The sequence below is a fragment of the Pleurodeles waltl genome, chromosome 8 (genome assembly GCF_031143425.1).
Source record: "Pleurodeles waltl isolate 20211129_DDA chromosome 8, aPleWal1.hap1.20221129, whole genome shotgun sequence".
NCBI classification, from domain to species: domain Eukaryota; kingdom Metazoa; phylum Chordata; class Amphibia; order Caudata; family Salamandridae; genus Pleurodeles; species Pleurodeles waltl.
Window position 1 is genome coordinate 1,139,893,387 of NC_090447.1, and position 17,446 is coordinate 1,139,910,832.

The 17,446-nt window shown below is 44.5% G+C and overlaps 1 protein-coding gene across 3 annotated transcripts in view; it reads left to right on the forward strand.

Annotated features, from left to right (window-relative positions):
• Nucleotides 1–17,446, forward strand: part of KPNA3 (karyopherin subunit alpha 3) — a 542,591-nt gene that overhangs the window by 198,386 nt on the left and 326,759 nt on the right. For all 3 annotated transcript variants that reach the window (XM_069205359.1, XM_069205360.1, XM_069205361.1), the window contains exon 8: nt 4,913–4,999. In XM_069205359.1, coding sequence (XP_069061460.1) covers nt 4,913–4,999 — 87 coding nt within the window. The remainder of the gene's footprint in view (nt 1–4,912; nt 5,000–17,446) is intronic.

The following is a 17,446-nucleotide window of genomic DNA, read 5'->3' on the forward strand; positions in this document are numbered from 1 at the left end:
AGAGACACAAAACTAGAACATCAGCCCCTTTAGCAGGAGGAATATCTACCTTCTGCTACAACTGAGAGGCAGTCACTACAAAGTACAGCTGGGTGCCATCCATGTGGGCCATATGCTGGAGTTCCTTCAACATCCTTCAATAACTCTGCCGTCTAAAAACCTACATTTGTTGAAGGAAGAATGTAGGAAATTACCCTCTTTCTTGGCATGGTTACCCCCATTTTCTGCCCTGTTGTCGGTGTGTTTGACTGTGTCTACTGGGATCCTGCTAACCAGGACCCCAGTAGTTTAGCTCTTTCCTCTAAATTGTACCCTTTTCTTCCCACAATTGGCATACTGGTTCCCCCATGTAAGTCCCTAGTATATAGTACCTAGGTACCCAGGGCATTGGGGTTCCGGGGGATCCCTGTGGGCTGCAGCAGTTTCTCTGCGGAGGGTACTGCAGGCCTTCCTTTGCAGTCTGCACTTGTTGTTACTACAGGTCACTGCAAGTCACCCCTATGGTAGGCCCTCTCAGCCCAGAGGACAGGGTGCAGATACCGGTGTGTGAGGGCATCCCTGCACTAGCAGAGGTGCCTCCTCAAACTCCAGATCCATTTTCCTGGACTTTGTGAGTGCGGGACGCCATTTTACACGTGCACTGGACATAGGTCTCTAACTATGTCCAGCTACATATTGTTAACTTTGAACCTGGGCATGGTTGGTATCAAACATGTTGGCATCATACCCCAATACTGTTGCATGTATTGGAAGTATGATTCCATGCACTCTGGGGGCTCCTTAGGGGACCCCCAACATTGCTATCTCCAGTCTTACAGAATTTTCCAGGTAGCCTAGCTGCTGCCTTCCCTCAGACAGGTTTCTTCCCACCTGCTGCTTGATCTGATAAAGCCCAGGAGTGCAGAACAAAGGATTTCCTTTGGGAGAGGAAGGTAACACCCCCTCTCCCTTTGGAAATAGATGTGACTGGCTTGGGACGGGGTAGCCTCCCCAAGCCACTGGTTTGCTTTGTAGGACACATTTGGTGCTGTCCGTGCATAAAACAGTCCACACAGGTTCAGGGACCCCCAGTCCCTTCTTTGGTGTGAAACTGGACAATGGAAAGGGGAGTCACCACTCCCCTGCCCATCACCATCCCAGGGGTGGTGCTCAGAGCTCCTCCAGATGATCCCCGGGTTCTGCCATCTTATTTCCAAGGTTGGCAGGGAACTCTTGGAGCATATGAGTGGCCAGGCCAGGCATGTGATGTTGGAGCCCCTTCCTGATAAGTGCTTATCTGGTTATGTGACCGATCCCCTCTTGCACGGCTATTTAGGGGTCTCTCTCTTGGGGGGAGGAGGGGGAGGTGGTGGTCTCAGATTCGTCTTGCAAGATTCCAGCAGGACTCCTCTGCAACCTCCACTTCGACTTCTGGCCACTGCAACCACGACTGGACCCTCCAGGAACTGACAAACGCTGCTACAATGAAGAAGACTCTTCAGCAACTTTGTTTCCACATCTCCTGCCAGCTTTGCAAGATTTCCCCGGCCGTGCATCCTCTGAAGACTGCAACTCTTCAGCCTGCACAAGAAGAAGGAAGAATCTCCCTTGGAGTGAAGGAGTCACTTCCCAACATCCGCAGGCACCTATAGCAAGCGACGACCGGCTGCGTGGATTTCCCCTCATCTTCAGCTGTGTGGATCCTGCATCAAGGGTGGTGGTCTGGAGTAGTCCTCTTGGTCCTCTCTGCCAGCTATCCAACTTTGGTGGAGGTAAGCCTTTGCCTTCCCACACAGGACAGTACCCCTGTGCACCGCATCTCTTGCAGCTGCCCCGGCTTGTTTGCATCTCCTCCAAGGGATCTTTAGGCAACATGTAGCTCCAGCACTACTTTCTGCAAAGCACAGCCTTCAGCGTGGTTCTACAGCAGCGTGGGATCCTCTTTTGTAGTGCTGTGTAGGCCTCTTCTGTGACTCCTGTGTCCCTGTCCTGTGAGACTCCTGTGGGTGCTGCCTCTGCTCCTGTGGACCGTCTGCGATGCTGAGGGGCCCCTGTGACTTGTCCTCCTGGGCCTTGCTGGTACTTGGCAGCACCACTTTTCCACTAACAGCGAGTGTGCCTTTGCCAAAGCTTGTTGGTGGAATTTCTGCACCAACACCAGTCTGCAATCTTCCTTTCAGTGTGGGACATCATCTGCATCCATCAGGAACTCTTCTCCGGCTCCAGGTCTGCAGTGCTGACCTGTTCATCACGGTCGACCAGCTCCTGCAACTACAGCTGGGTGGGCAGTAGCTCCTACTCCTCCTGGACTCCACTGTGACTCTTGGACTTGGTTCCCTCTCGCCACAGGTCTTCTTTCTTCAGGAATTCACTGCTGGTTTTCTTGCAGTCTTCTCTGGGTGACCACTTTTTCCTCTTTTCCTCCTTTTGGGTGGTTTGGGGGAAAATCCAGCGTTTTTACTCCTGTATTCCTGGTCGCTGGCGGGTACTGTTACTTACCTCTGTGGTTTTCTAGTACTCCCAGCTCCCCTCTGCACATTTTACTTACAAAGGTGGGGGTACCTTATTTGCATTCCATTTTTTAGTATATGGTTTGTGCTTCCCCCAGGGTCACTATTGGTTATTGCTATTTGCACTGTTTTCTAACCTTTTCTATGTTTGTTTCTGATTACTAGTTTATATATTTAGTGCATTACTTACCTTCTATTGGTGAGTTAGCCTTCTAGTATTTTGTGGTGATTTGTTCCAAAAATAAAGTACCTTAATTTTTGTGCAACTGAGTGTTTTCTTTCATGTGTGTAGGTGCTGTGTGACTACAGTGGTATTGCATGCGCTTTACGTGTCTCCTAGATAAGCCTTGGCTGCTTTTCCACAGCTACCTCTAGAGAACCTGGCTTCTAGACACTGCCTAAACTTCACTAAGAGGTGATACCTGGTCCTGGTATAAGGTGTAAATACCATAGGTACCCACCAGGCCAGCTTCCTACACAGAAATTTGAATTATGCTGCAGAAGGGAGCATTAGAAATAGTCTAAAAAAAATCATCAAAATGTTGGGGTGTATTCAAGGTATTTTCAATTTTAAAAAAACAAAAAAAACAGGGAACGAGTGGAGATCTATGCTAGCTCAATCTATGTTTGAGAGATTATTCAGAATGGTCTCTTTTTTACCCCTACTAACGAGAAAGGAATGCAGGGCGCATCATTAGATCTCCACATTCACATTTACAGAAAGCAATGGAAATTCCTAAGATTCAAGGTATCCAGTTACCACTGCCAGGTTTGAGTGCTTGCCTTTGATCTGCACCCATGTATGCTCCCTCAGTTACCCGCTTTCAGTGTTTGTCATCAGGTCTACCCTAAACAAAGCCTGTATCAAACTTTTCAAGTTTTTAGGCCTCCAAATAAAGAAGCACGTCACCCATAATCCCCTCAAGAAAAATTAATTTATTAGGAGCTGTAATTGGCACAGGCAGCACAAATGCATCCCCACCAATAGAGAGGCAAATAGGTATCTCTACAGTGGTGACCCAAACAATGATAGAGATAAAGGTAGGCCTCCACAAAAGGCTGCAAGACGTGTCTTCCTGCACCACCGGTATTTTAATGTACCAGCTGAAACAAGATTAAGCAAAATCACCTAAAACATGTATTTTTAGTCCTCAACTGTAAATACTTCAAACATCAAGTATGAATATAAACCACTTTTAAATGTTTTCTAGATGTGAGTTAATGATCCCTGACCTAATTAAACAAAAGTCGAAAAGTTATCTTACATACGCTTTTGTTTAAAGCCCTATTTAGTATCATGTCCGGGCCTTTGCAGACTCCTAAAACAACAATAAATGGTTATTTTTCACTTGGAAAGGTAAAACCCCCTAACTACGCGTGAGGCCCATGCAAGGAGAGTTGCACATACGGTAAACCCAGCTATCTGGTTCCTTCGAGGACGAAGTGGAAGCAACTGCACTAATGAAACCCTGGTGGACTTCAGACAGCATATGTTCAAGCACTACATTCTTTCAACCAAGATGTCATATAGCTGTTACCAAGAATGCCTTAGTCAAAGGATTTGGGGGAGGGGATGCGTAAGGGTGAGGATACATACCCCCCATTAGTAATCAGCAAGAGGATTCTGTATGCAACAAGAGATCTGTTTATGCATAAATATGCTTGAACTCTGAACGGTCAAAAGGGCACTGCAGTTGTTACTCCGTCACATATGCACCCCAAAAGTACTTGTTTGAACGGACAACACCACAGTGACATTCTATATAAAGAGTGGAACATGTATCAAATTCTGTCTACAGAGGCTCAAAAACTAACATTGGGCAATTCATAACAAAGCTAACAATGATCAGGCAGATTGGTTCAGCAGAATGCTGCAGGATTGAAATGAGGAAAAAGTGGTAATTCATGGTTTTATGAATTGCAAAGCGCTGTATACCTCTGATTAGGTAAAATAATAGTCTGTGGTTCTCTGAATCAAATGGGAATCCAACAGGTAGTTGTGTGTTATGCCACGTAATAAGGTAGATGGGCTAACAAAGTGGGTACTGCGAGTGGGCTTTCCAGCTGTTTGTGCCTAGTATTGCTATTTTAAAGTTACTGAGTTAGTCCCACCTTGGGCAATGATTGAAGCATGTGAATCTATTAAAGATACTAATGCTGGTGAACCAGTTACAGGTACTTAACTTGTTTTGTCTTACAATATTCAGCAATTCACTTTATCATAACCGCAACGTTCTTAAATTATTAAATTTGCATTAACAAAATTTGAACTGTAATGGTGCTGCATATGTTGCATTTAGTGTTATACTTCAGTTAAAACCATGACCCTGAATTTAGTTTCATGTGGTGACTGCCTTGCCTTAGAATTTGTCATTTGACCTCATCTGGAGTCTGTTTTTATTAACCAATTCTTTATCTTACAGATGCCGTGCCCTTATTTTTGAGGTTATTGCATTCGCAACACCAGAATGTTTGTGAACAAGCAGTATGGGCTCTTGGGAATATTATAGGTAGGCTCAGTTTTTTATTGGTTTGAAATGTGCTTTTGTGGTTGAATTCATGTATGCAAACCTCAGACATTGTAAAACACTATTTAAAATAAGTGGGAGGACTGTCACCGGAGAGGTAGGGCTACCTAGATCACATACTTGCTCCCAAACATTAACTGTAGGATGTCAGTACATCTGTCGCTAGATCTTCAAGGTGGGTAAACTCATACCATTCAACAGCAGTTAAAGGTTTAAATGTGTATTAGAATTCACAAAAGAAAAGCCACCTACACCAGTGTGACTGGAATATGCATATCCAATCGGTGTAAAGGGGAGTTTAGTCTAGACTAATCAAAAATGATTTGTTTGAGCCCATCTTGAAAGAACAGCAACATTTTCCTGTCAGCCTCACATGATGACCTATGGACGCTGTCAGCCTTTGTCATCAGCTGTCTTCTGAACTGAAGAAAAATCAGGTAACTTAAACTAGTAACTCAGTTTTCTTTTGCACAACTACATATAGAACTTTTTGTCTTTGATCTATGCAGCCCCACTGTCGGTGTGTTCATCGATCTAGAGTAAAGTGTGTAAGATTTCACAAATTTGTCGCCACCCATTCTTTGTTGGGTACCGGGTAAGGCAGTATCTCAATGGACATACCCAACACTGGAACTTGTTTGCTCTTTCTAGCATTTCCTTGCAACTTGACAAGCATCTGTTGCCTTTGTCTGAAAGGGCAATTTTTCTTTCTCACAGCATTGACATTAGAATGATCCCCAGATATTCTCATTTGTTTCTCATTAGTCTCCTGGTTCCATTCCACTTTCCTCACTTGACCCATTAGACTGACATTCCTTCTTTTCAATGACCCCCCACGGTAGGCTTTTATCTGTTTTGGTCCTGTAGGCCTCTTCTAGGGTATTATGAACTTTTGATGTATTGTCGCTCATCTATTCATCTCAGTTTCCTTCATAGCACTAGTTGTCTGCTTCTGTTGACTAGGTCTGTGTAGCCCCACGTGGTGTGGAGAAACACATCTGTTTGATGGCATGTATAGCTGCAGATACAAATGCTTTGCATAAGTTTGCCATCTAATGTTGAGCTCGGAGTGTTACTGTTTGTTTTTCTTCGAAGAAGGTTTTCGAGCCATGACCTCCACCAATGAAGGTCTCAAAAGACAAGGAGAGAGAAGGCTATCTAACAGCCTTTGCCACCATATTCTCCTATTCTTCCTTCCACACCACCACCCACATATGAGACTTAGTTTTACCACAGACATCCTCTGCATCACCACACAGGGATGATCTTAATGACCTTCAGCATGATGCAGATCCATGGGATCTATATGATCCTGATAACATTCTTTCAAATGATCCAGACTTGTATCTTGCTAGACCTTCTCCACCAGAAGAGACTACTACATATAACCAGGTGATACCCAGAGCAGCTGTCTACCATAATGTGCAGATGCGTACAGATCCTATAGAGGAGGATTTCCTTTTTAACACATTAACGTCTACACACAAGGAATATCAGTGTCTCTCAATGCTCCCAAGAATGCTCAGACATTCATCTCACATTTCAAAGAACCAGTGAAGGTCAGAATTATCACTCCTACAGCGGATAAAAAAAATAAACCTGAAACCTCAGATTCAGTTTTTTCCAGGACTCTGTTACCACCTGATTCAATCGTGGTTAGTGCAGAAAGGAAAAGGGCAGTCAGTCAACAGGAGATGCTCCTCCTCCAGATGAGGAGAGCAAAAAGCTAGATGCAGCAGGTAAAAGGGTAGCCTCACAAGTTGTAAATCACTGAAGGATAGCCAACTCACAAGCTCTCTAAGCTATATATGATAGGGCCCACTGGGACGAGATGGAAGATCTATTGCAGTAGCTTCAACAGAGCATCAGAAACGGAGAAAACAAATAGTCACAGAAAAGAGCAAGGAATATCTAATAACTCTTTTAGATGTGCTACAGATGCGACTGATACTGCAGCCAAAGGAGTCAACAACAGTGTAGTCATCAGAAGACATGATTGGTTAAGATGCTCAAGGTTCAAACCAGAGATACAGCAAGCTGTCTTAAAAATGCCTTTTGACCAGGAACATCTGATCGGTCCCGAAGTTGACACAACTATAGAAAAACTTAATGATTCTGATACGGCTAAGGTGATGAGTGCATTATACACCACACCCACCAGAGGAAATCTTCGTAGGCCAGTTTAGTGGTGGCTTCAAGCCATCAGCCACAGAAACATCAACTTTCCAGCAAAAACAGACCTCACAGTTCTACACAAGAGGATCATTCAGAGCTTACGAATAGAGGAGCAAACAATAAAGGAAGATGCAAACCATCCACTTCCAGGGTTCCTCTACCTCAACTAAACAGTGACTTACACACCATTCCCACAGCACACATCTCATGTGGGAAGAAGACTGGTACATTTCTATCCACAGTGGCACAACATCACTACAGACTAGTGGGCTCTGTCCATTATCCAACATATTTATTGTCTGGAACTCATTTCCACTCCACCAAACATTCCCCCTCGTTCACACACTCTCTCAGGACCATCAAAAGAGCCATAGAGATAGTACCTATGTCCCAACAGGGATCAGGAGTCTAGTCACTATTCTTTCTCATACCAAAGAAAGACTGCAAATTAAGACCAATTCTAGATCTCAGGCCTCTCAATCTATACTTCCTTTCAGAACAATTTCATATGGTCACTTTACAAGATGTCATTCCCCTACTATAAAAAGGGTAATACTTGACAGCATTAAACCTCAAGGGTGCCTATTTCCACATTCCCATACATCCAGCACATCGCAAATACCTAAGGTTTGTCATTGCAGAAAAGCACTACCAATTCAAAGTAATACCTTTTGGAGTAACAGCAGCACTAAGGATGTTCACGAAATGTTTAACTGTAGTTGCAGCATTCCTGAGAAGACAGCACATGCATGTCTTCCCATATCCAGACTGGCTCATAGAAGCTAGTGCAATCCAAGTTTGTCAACAACACACTCCGTTACCTAAGAAAGGACTCGATGCCCATGTGCAGTATCATTGATAGGAGGAGTCCTCCGATCTCATGACTTAAAAAGGTTCTTGGAGGAAAAGCTTGTAACACTCCAAGCCCAACATTAGATGGCGAACTTGTGCAATGCATGTGAATCTACAGCACCACATGCCACGAACAGATGTCTACTGGGTAAGTAACATTTTCCTTTTCCTCCTCTGCCTATAATTCCTTAGCAAAAGAAATGGAAAGGAGTAATCAGTTCTGTTCCAGCACAGGAAAGGCTGTCAAATGAAATCAGACGGGTCCCATCTTGCTTCTGAGCTGGACTGCTAAAAGGGTGGTGGTCCTGTGGACTTCATGTTACAATTTGTCTCAGTTTTTGAAGTTATTTTTTTCTTTCAACCTATGTTAGTGAGCAGAAGACAACTCCCGTATTTACCCCTAAATGTTTTCATTTTATTTTTACTAAGCAAAGCCTTTGGTTATTTGGGACAGATGCAGTGCCTGGCTGTTAGCGAAGTCCTTAGCCCCACCACTCCATCACAGTTCCTCTCTGCACAAAGCATAGTCTTTGGAATGTTGGACTGTGAAATGTATTTATTTTTATTATTTTCAACATTCACAAAAGACAAATAATGGATTTTTCAATACATTTGGGGATCCATCACCATTTCTGTAGACCCAAATCCAGTTCCTAGAAACCCATGATAAGAATTGGGGGTGGGGCTTTTTTAATTGTTTTTTTTTTAACTCCTCATTTGTAACAAAGGCCACGAGGTACCAAGCATATGTGCGTGCTCTGGCCTAAACCCCACCATGGGATTAGCCTCTTACAACTGACCTCCACCAACAAATAGAGAGAAAAATCCCTTGCCCTTACTTCCTCCTTGTTGATCCTTATCTCTTAATCATGGGACCGTCACACATTCATTTGTCAGAGCAGATTAACTTTCCCCCAGGATAGGAACAGGGGAGCTAGCTGAATAGAAGGAGAAAAAAAATTCCCACATTTTAAGACGTTTATCTGAACCATTAATGCAATCTAGGCTATTGATTATTTTTACTAAAAATAACCAGTCTATATAGGTAGGGGTAACCTTTGAAAACCAGTTAGCACAGATCTCCCCATGCGCTATTAATACCAAATAGAAAATAAGATACACCTGAATCTTCCCTACATCTCCACCTAGACTCATCCCTGCCCCCCTCTTGCACACCAAATATAAACAGTGGTAGGTTTGCCTCTATTTTTCTTTTCATTATAACTGAGACAATCTTACCCACATCTTGCCAGAAGGTTTGGATGTCTGGACACTGCCACAACAGATGTACATCGTCTGCATCTTCCAAAGAGCACTTCGGACAGGAGCTCTTCCTCAGGATTCTTTATTTAGCCAATTTTTTCGGCGTCCAGTAGGGCCTGTACACAGTGAACAGATGGTTCCTTCTGAGAGGTGCAGACTTCACAACAAGCCAAAGTGTGTGCATTGATACTTGCCAAAGATGCAGGTAATTTGAGGCAGGCAGGTCCGTTTTCCAAATATCTTCGAGCAAAGGACAAGAGGTATCCTCTGCTTGAACAGGGGACCTGTACTATCTTGATACCTCCTTCTTTAATTCCTGTTTACCTATATATTTTTCCCATTCCGTACTGAGCCCTACCTTTAATTCAACTTATAGCCAGTTTTTTTTATTTGTAAATATTTAAACCTGGATAATCTGTCATTGGTCCAGCTGGCTAAGGAGTCCCATGAAATCAAGTTACTCCCCCATGACCAATTGTCCCTATGGTGTGGCACCCTCATCCATTAATGGAAGAGCCGGTGCGTCCTGAAGGCATTCCGGAGTACCAGGAGAGTTCCAGATCAGGGCCATCTCACTGTAATATATGGGATTCCTAACTTTTTCCTTGTCTGAAACTACACCCTACAGGCCGCATTTAGCACTTTAAACCTAACTTTTTTTGTAGTACTTTGGATGGCCAAATTTAAAGAGGAAGTAGGTGCCCTTCTCCCGAAAGCTTCTGTTAATGCCCGCAGTCAGGGGATGTGTAGTCCTTGGATAATAACAATCTAATATTTTTCAGTTGAAAGGCCCAGCAATACAATTGGAAGTCTGGAAGTGCTATTCCTCCGTTGAATTTCTTTATGCAGTTATTTCCACACGATGCCCAAATAAAACTAGATATTTCCCCCTGGAGTTTTTGGAGCCACTCAGCCTTAAAGTATAGGGGCAAAGCGTTAAAATGAAAAGTAAATTTAGGCATGATCATCATTTTAATTAAGTTGTTTTTTCAGAGAAAGGTAAGTGGAAGGTGTGACCATTGATTAAGAACCTCTTAGTTAGTCATGAGATCTTGTAAAGTTTACCTGGGCCATATCCCCTAAGTTCTCCTGATTTATAGATATCGGATTTACTCCTTTTCCAGGGAATTTTACTTTGGTCTGTTCCAAGTCATCAGTTCTGACTTAAACATTGACTAAATAACCGGAGACTTTCCCAAAGTCACTTGAAAATCTTACATATAAATCAGTAAGTCGTCTGCATAAACGGCTTCCTTCTTAACGCAACCATGTTACTGAAAAGGTAGTATCCGCTGGTGTTGCCTAATCCTCCTTGCAAGTGGTTAAATATAAAGATTAAACAAGAGGGGTGAAAGTGGACATGCCATCCTTGTCCTGTACCTCTTCCTAATTGAAAATGGGCTGAGAAGTTACCATCAATTAAGATCCTTGCTGTAGGGGGATTTGTAGATAGCCTTAATTGCTTTAAGAAAAAGGTCTCCTACGTTATTCTGCTTAATTATTGCCTGCAGAAAAGGCTTACTCACTTTGTCAAATGCCTTAGTGGTGTCAATGCTCATTATAGACAGAGGGGAGTTAGTAGTTGTTGCTACATCAATTGCAGTAACCAAGTCATGAATCGTTTCCCCTAAATGCCTATATATCATGAAGCCTTTCTGGCTATCATGAACCAGCCTACCCATCACTTTATCCAACCTCTTAACCAGTAGTTGCACAAACATTTTATATTCATTGTTAAACAGTGATATAGGTCTATGTGACTCACATCTTCTTGAGTCTTTGTGGTTTTAAAATTAGAGTGATATGAGCTTCATTCCAAGAGGCTGGGGCCGGAGAGGCTTCTGTAAACAAGGAATTCATCAAGTGGGTTAAGACTGGAGTAAGCTAGCCTATTAGCACCTTATACAACCCAGCAGGTATACCATTCAGACCCGGCGACTTCCCCTTCAGCCCAACAATTATCATCTCTACTTCTGCTATATTAATCTGATGGTTGAGATATTGCTGCATATCTTGATCTAACATGGGAAGGTTGTCCTACCTCAGCAGTTCGTCGATTTCCTCTTCTGAGGCTAGACTGTTGTCACTATAGAGATCCCTGAAGAAACTTCGGAAACCCCTCTCAATGTCTTAGTCTTCTACGCAGCGCTCACTGGTATCATTAATCACTATTTCCTTAATCACATTTCTGGTGCTCTCTGTCCTGACCTTCCATGCTAGTAACCTCCCACATCTCTCACCATACTCAGTGTGCCAGTTTACTAGCTTCCCATTCTTTCCTCACTATGTCCTCTAGAATTTCCCCAAGAGAGCTCTTGGCTTCTCTGATCTGATTCTGCAGGGCCTCTTGTCCGGGGGGTTATTACAATAATCAAGTAGGCCTTGTAGTTCCCTGATCTTTCCCTCCAGTTTCTTCTCTCTATTTTTGTATCTTTCTCTTTCCTAGTGCTGCACAGCTAATCAGTCTCCCACAAATAAAGGCCCTATAGTGTCCCAGATGATACTTATTGGGGCAGAATCATCATTTAGCTCAAACAATTCCTTTGTATCTCGTTTTAGGAACTTTATAAACTCTTGCTCTTCTAAAAGTGACCTATCAAGGGTCCATCTAGTGCATGACGGTGGGCCAACAAGTAGTAGTTCAGCCTGTACTGCTGAGTGGTCTGAAAGGTGGCTTGGCTGATGGATGACCCTTACAAGCCTAACATCTGACAAGAAAAAAATCAATTCTAAAAGTGTGTCTTTATTTTTTGTTTTGATAAGTGAACTCCTTAGCTTGCCCTGCCTTAGTTCGCAAAGGATCTGTCAAACCCAAGTTCTTCATTATATGCTGCAGAGACTCTTCTTTTAGTTGTACTAGCTGTTAGTCAGGAGGTGGATCTGTCTAGAGCAGGATTTAACAGGACATTTAAATCCCCTCCTATAATTATCAGGTTCTTGCTCTCAGGTAACTAATTATAGAGCTCCATAAGGTGAGCTGGGTCATCCATATTTAGACCATAAATAGGACACAAAGGCGTAGTCAACCCCATATCATCTAATGTTTGCAATCAACTACCTGCCCCTGGGATCCACCATAACGCCCACCAGATGACCCTGAATTGATTTCTTTACTATGATTGCCACCCCTTTCACATTGCAGTTTTGGCTTGTACAGGCAAACTGATTAATCCATCTTTGCCCCCTAAGGATTTTTCTGCACTCCTCCTGTCTTAAATGTGTTTCTTTTAATAAGATGACTTCACTATCTGAAAGCCTAAAAAAATTCTAGAATTCTCCTTCCACCTACTGCCTACCCTAAGACCTTTTACATTCCAGAAACTATTTTTAACCTTCATCCTGTTCCTATTCCTGATGCTTGTTTCAAGTCCATAAGAAAATTGCAGTCATGACCAAACTTGAGAACTCTTATTTATTACATTTTTTTCCCAGATGCCCTCAACCCTGTGAAGACTCACCCTATTTATCCTATTTGGTGCTCTTCTTCCCCCATATTTACCCCTTCTCCCATATCCCCCACCACCCCTTGGGGAACCCTCCCTTTAACCAAACTCAGTAGTTCATTCTTCCCTTGAGCTCCGCCTCTTTGGAGCGATTAGTGACTCGTTTTTATCTTGTCTGTCAACCTCACTACCTCCTGAGGATCCCTTATTACATTTTGTTCTTCCATATTGTTCTCAGAGTGGCAGGAAACATCAATTATGAAGTAGCTCCTAATGATTTAAGAACCTGAATAAACTTCCTTAGTTCCCACTGCCGGGTTTAGGTTGCCCTGGAGCTATCCTATACTAAAAGACCAACCCCTGTTCTCAAAGCTTTTTACATTTAGGGCTTCTGAGAAGCCCTGCTCTTTTACTGAATAAGGGCTAAAATTAACAAGGATTTTCCTAAGCCTATCTCTGTGAGGATTTCTCTTAAAGAGTTCGCAGTTGACTCTGTATCCCCAAGTCCAAATTTGTGAGGGCTACTGAGAGGATATATTCTTTGATTAAGTTTATAACAGACTCCTTAATCTTAACTTCTTTCGCTCCTTCTGGAATATTCAAGAGTCTGAGGTTATTCCACCTACAGTTATTTTCAAGCAACTCCCATTTTTCTCTCAGTTCTTTTTCACTTTGCATTAGTGCCTGAAGTTCGTTAATATTGGTCTCTACCTGAGATGCTCCCAAAGAGCATTCCATAGCACCTAGCCTTTCCATCAAACAAGTTATTTTTGTATCTGGATAATCAAAGACCCCCTGGATTTTAGCTTGATTAGACTCCAATAATGCAAGTTTGTGTCTCATCTCCATCAGTGACCGTAGTAAAGTTTCAATATTCTCCTGGCTTATAGCATAATGTATACTATCTACCTCGTGTGTTGGTGCAGACACAATTACTGCCTCTTCTGGGGCAGTAGTCCTCTGAAAGTGCCCTTGCCTGATCTATAGGTGAGGATTCTTTTTCCTTCTAGATCGTTTGATCGGAGTGACAAGGTAGGTTCCATATTTAATGGGGGGGATTGACATATCCACCGAGTTAGACAACTTAGTATTCTTGGGTCTTCTGTACCTTAAAAAAAAAATGATCTAAGTGAGGGGGTAATTTTTTCTTCAGTAGGTGGTCCCACTGTGGCCCCTGTTTATTACCTGCTCTTTTGTATTGTTGAAGTAGCCTGCCTACTTTGATTGTTATCCCCTTACTCGTGTTGTGATAATTACAAATTTGAGTTTCTACCTTTGGTGTCACTTTTGCTCTTCACACCCGGACCCGTTAAAAGCTTGTCTCTGGAGGTTGCAAGGCCAGGGTCATCCAATATTTGTTAGGGCAGACCTAGTTGTTGGCGATTTCACCAGCTTTTGCCCGTCCTGATAAGCTTTTTGGTGTCATATAGGTATATTCCAGTGCATCCTTTGTGTCCTGTGTTGCAAAAAGTAATACAACCAATGGAGTACCAAATGGGAGGATTTCTTGAGTGTCGCAGGCAGCTTGTGCTGACTCTGCCTCAAATCCCCCGGAAGCCTATCCGGGCAGAAGCGTTCCTGCTGCGTCGAAGTGTCCAAGCTGCCTGTGTCCACAGCAGCAAAAGCAGCGAGGTTTCTGCCTTCGTTACAGCTCTGCTGTCTCCAACATTGGGGAGCCCATCCACCCGAAGCCAAACCGCCCTTGCTGCTGCAGGAAATCTCCCAGATGATCCACGCTGGTAAGAGCAGCACACTACCTGCCTGACCTGTATGCCGCTCCAGAGAGGCAGATGGAGCTCGTGGCCGGCATGATTAGCTGGTTGTCATATTCCCCATCATGTCAAGATTGGCGGTCTTTGTACATTTTTGCAGCAGTATCTGCCCTTCGAGGAATTCCCTACCCTGGCAGACATTTTCCTTAAGGTCAGGTGAAGTCCTTGTTCCTTTTCTTTTCACTCCTTCTGTCATCTCTATCAGGGTGCATGCATCAGTGCGTGACATCCTGCAATAGCGGCATGAGTTGACAGATTCGTGTAAACGTTGTTACATTTGATATCCTATCACCTGTTTTGTGTAATTTAATAGGAAAGAGAAAAGTTGAATCCCAAATTTAAGGTGTTGAGAATCAAGAAGGATCATGTGTAAAGAAATGGCTCCCTGTTGCAGTTACCCCCCACTTTTTGCCTGATACTGATGCTGACTTGACTGAGAAGAGTGCTGGGACCCTGCTAACCAGGCCCCAGCACCAGTGTTCCTTCACCTAAAATGTACCATTGTATCCACAATTGGCACACCCTGGCATTCAGATAAGTCCCTTGTAACTGGTACTTCTAGTACCAAGGGCCCTGATGCCAAGGAAGGTCTCTAAGGGCTGCAGCATGTCTTATGCCACCCTAGAGACCCCTCACTCAGCACAGACACACTGCTTACAAGCCTGTGTGTGCTAGTGAGAACAAAATGAGTAAGTCGACATGGCACTCCCCTCAGGGTGCCATGCCAGCCTCTCACTGCCTATGCAGTATAGGTAAGACACCCCTCTAGCAGGCCTTACAGCCCTAAGGCAGGGTGCACTATACCATAGGTGAGGGTATCAGTGCATGAGCATGGTACCCCTACAGTGTCTAGACAAAACCTTAGACATTGTAAGTGCAGGGTAGCCATAAGAGTATATGGTCTGGGAGTCTGTCAAACACGAACTCCACAGCACCATAATGGCTACACTGAAAACTGGGAAGTTTGGTATCAAACTTCTCAGCACAATAAATGCACACTGATGCCAGTGTACATTTTATTGTAAAATACACCCCAGAGGGCACCTTAGAGGTGCCCCCTGAACCTTAACCGACTATCTGTGTAGGCTGACTAGTTCTAGCAGCCTGCCACAAACCGAGACATGTTGCTGGCCCCATGGGGAGAGTGCCTTTGTCACTCTGAGGCCAGTAACAAAGCCTGCACTGGGTGGAGATGCTAACACCTCCCCCAGGCAGGAATTGTCACACCTGGCGGTGAGCCTCAAAGGCTCACCTCCTTTGTGCCAACCCAGCAGGACACTCCAGCTAGTGGAGTTGCCCGCCCCCTCCGGCCAGGCCCCACTTTTGGCGGCAAGGCCGGAGAAAATAATGAGAATAACAAGGAGGAGTCACTGGCCAGTCAGGACAGCCCCTAAGGTGTCCTGAGCTGAGGTGACTCTAACTTTTAGAAATCCTCCATCTTGCAGATGGAGGATTCCCCCAATAGGGTTAGGATTGTGACCCCCTCCCCTTGGGAGGAGGCACAAAGAGGGTGTACCCACCCTCAGGGCTAGTAGCCATTGGCTACTAACCCCCCAGACCTAAACACGCCCTTAAATTTAGTATTTAAGGGCTACCCTGAACCCTAGAAAATTAGATTCCTGCAACAAGAAGAAGGACTGCCCAGCTGAAAACCCCTGCAGCGGAAGACCAGAAGACGACAACTGCCTTGGCTCCAGAAACTCACCGGCCTGTCTCCTGCCTTCCAAAGATCCTGCTCCAGCGACGCCTTCCGAAGGGACCAGCGACCTCGACATCCTCTGAGGACTGCCCCTGCTTCGAAAAGACAAGAAACTCCCGAGGACAGCGGACCTGCTCCAAGAAAAGCTGCAACTTTGTTTCCAGCAGCTTTAAAGAACCCTGCAAGCTCCCCGCAAGAAGCGTGAGACTTGCAACACTGCACCCGGCGACCCCGACTCGGCTGGTGGAGATCCAACACCTCAGAAGGGACCCCAGGACTACTCTGATACTGTGAGTACCAAAACCTGTCCCCCCTGAGCCCCCACAGCGCCGCCTGCAGAGGGAATCCCGAGGCTTCCCCTGACCGCGACTCTTTGAACCTAAAGTCCCGACGCCTGGGAGAGACCCTGCACCCGCAGCCCCCAGGACCTGAAGGACCGGACTTTCACTGGAGAAGCGACCCCCAGGAGTCCCTCTCCCTTGCCCAAGTGGAGGTTTCCCCGAGGAATCCCCCCCTTGCCTGCCTGCAGCGCTGAAGAGATCCCGAGATCTCTCATAGACTAACATTGCGAACCCGACGCTTGTTTCTACACTGCACCCGGCCGCCCCCGCGCTGCTGAGGGTGAAATTTCTGTGTGGACTTGTGTCCCCCCCGGTGCCCTACGAAACCCCCCTGGTCTGTCCTCCGAAGACGCGGGTACTTACCTGCAAGCAGACCGGAACCGGGGCACCCCCTTCTCTCCATTCTAGCCTATGCGTTTTGGGCACCACTTTGAACTCTGCACCTGACCGGCCCTGAGCTGCTGGTGTGGTGACTTTGGGGTTGCTCTGAACCCCCAACGGTGGGCTACCTTGGACCAAGAACTGAACCCTGTAAGTGCCTTACTTACCTGGTTAACCTAACAAATACTTACCTCCCCTAGGAACTGTAAAAATTGCACTAAGTGTCCACTTTTAAAACAGCTATTTGTGAATAACTTGAAAAGTATACATGCAATTTTGATGATTTGAAGTTCCTAAAGTACTTACCTGCAATACCTTTCGAATGAGCTATTACATGTAGAATTTGAACCTGTGGTTCTTAAAATAAACTAAGAAAAGATATTTTTCTATATAAAAACCTATTGGCTGGATTTGTCTCTGAGTGTGTGTACCTCATTTATTGTCTATGTGTATGTACAACAAATGCTTAACACTACTCCTTGGATAAGCCTACTGCTCGACCA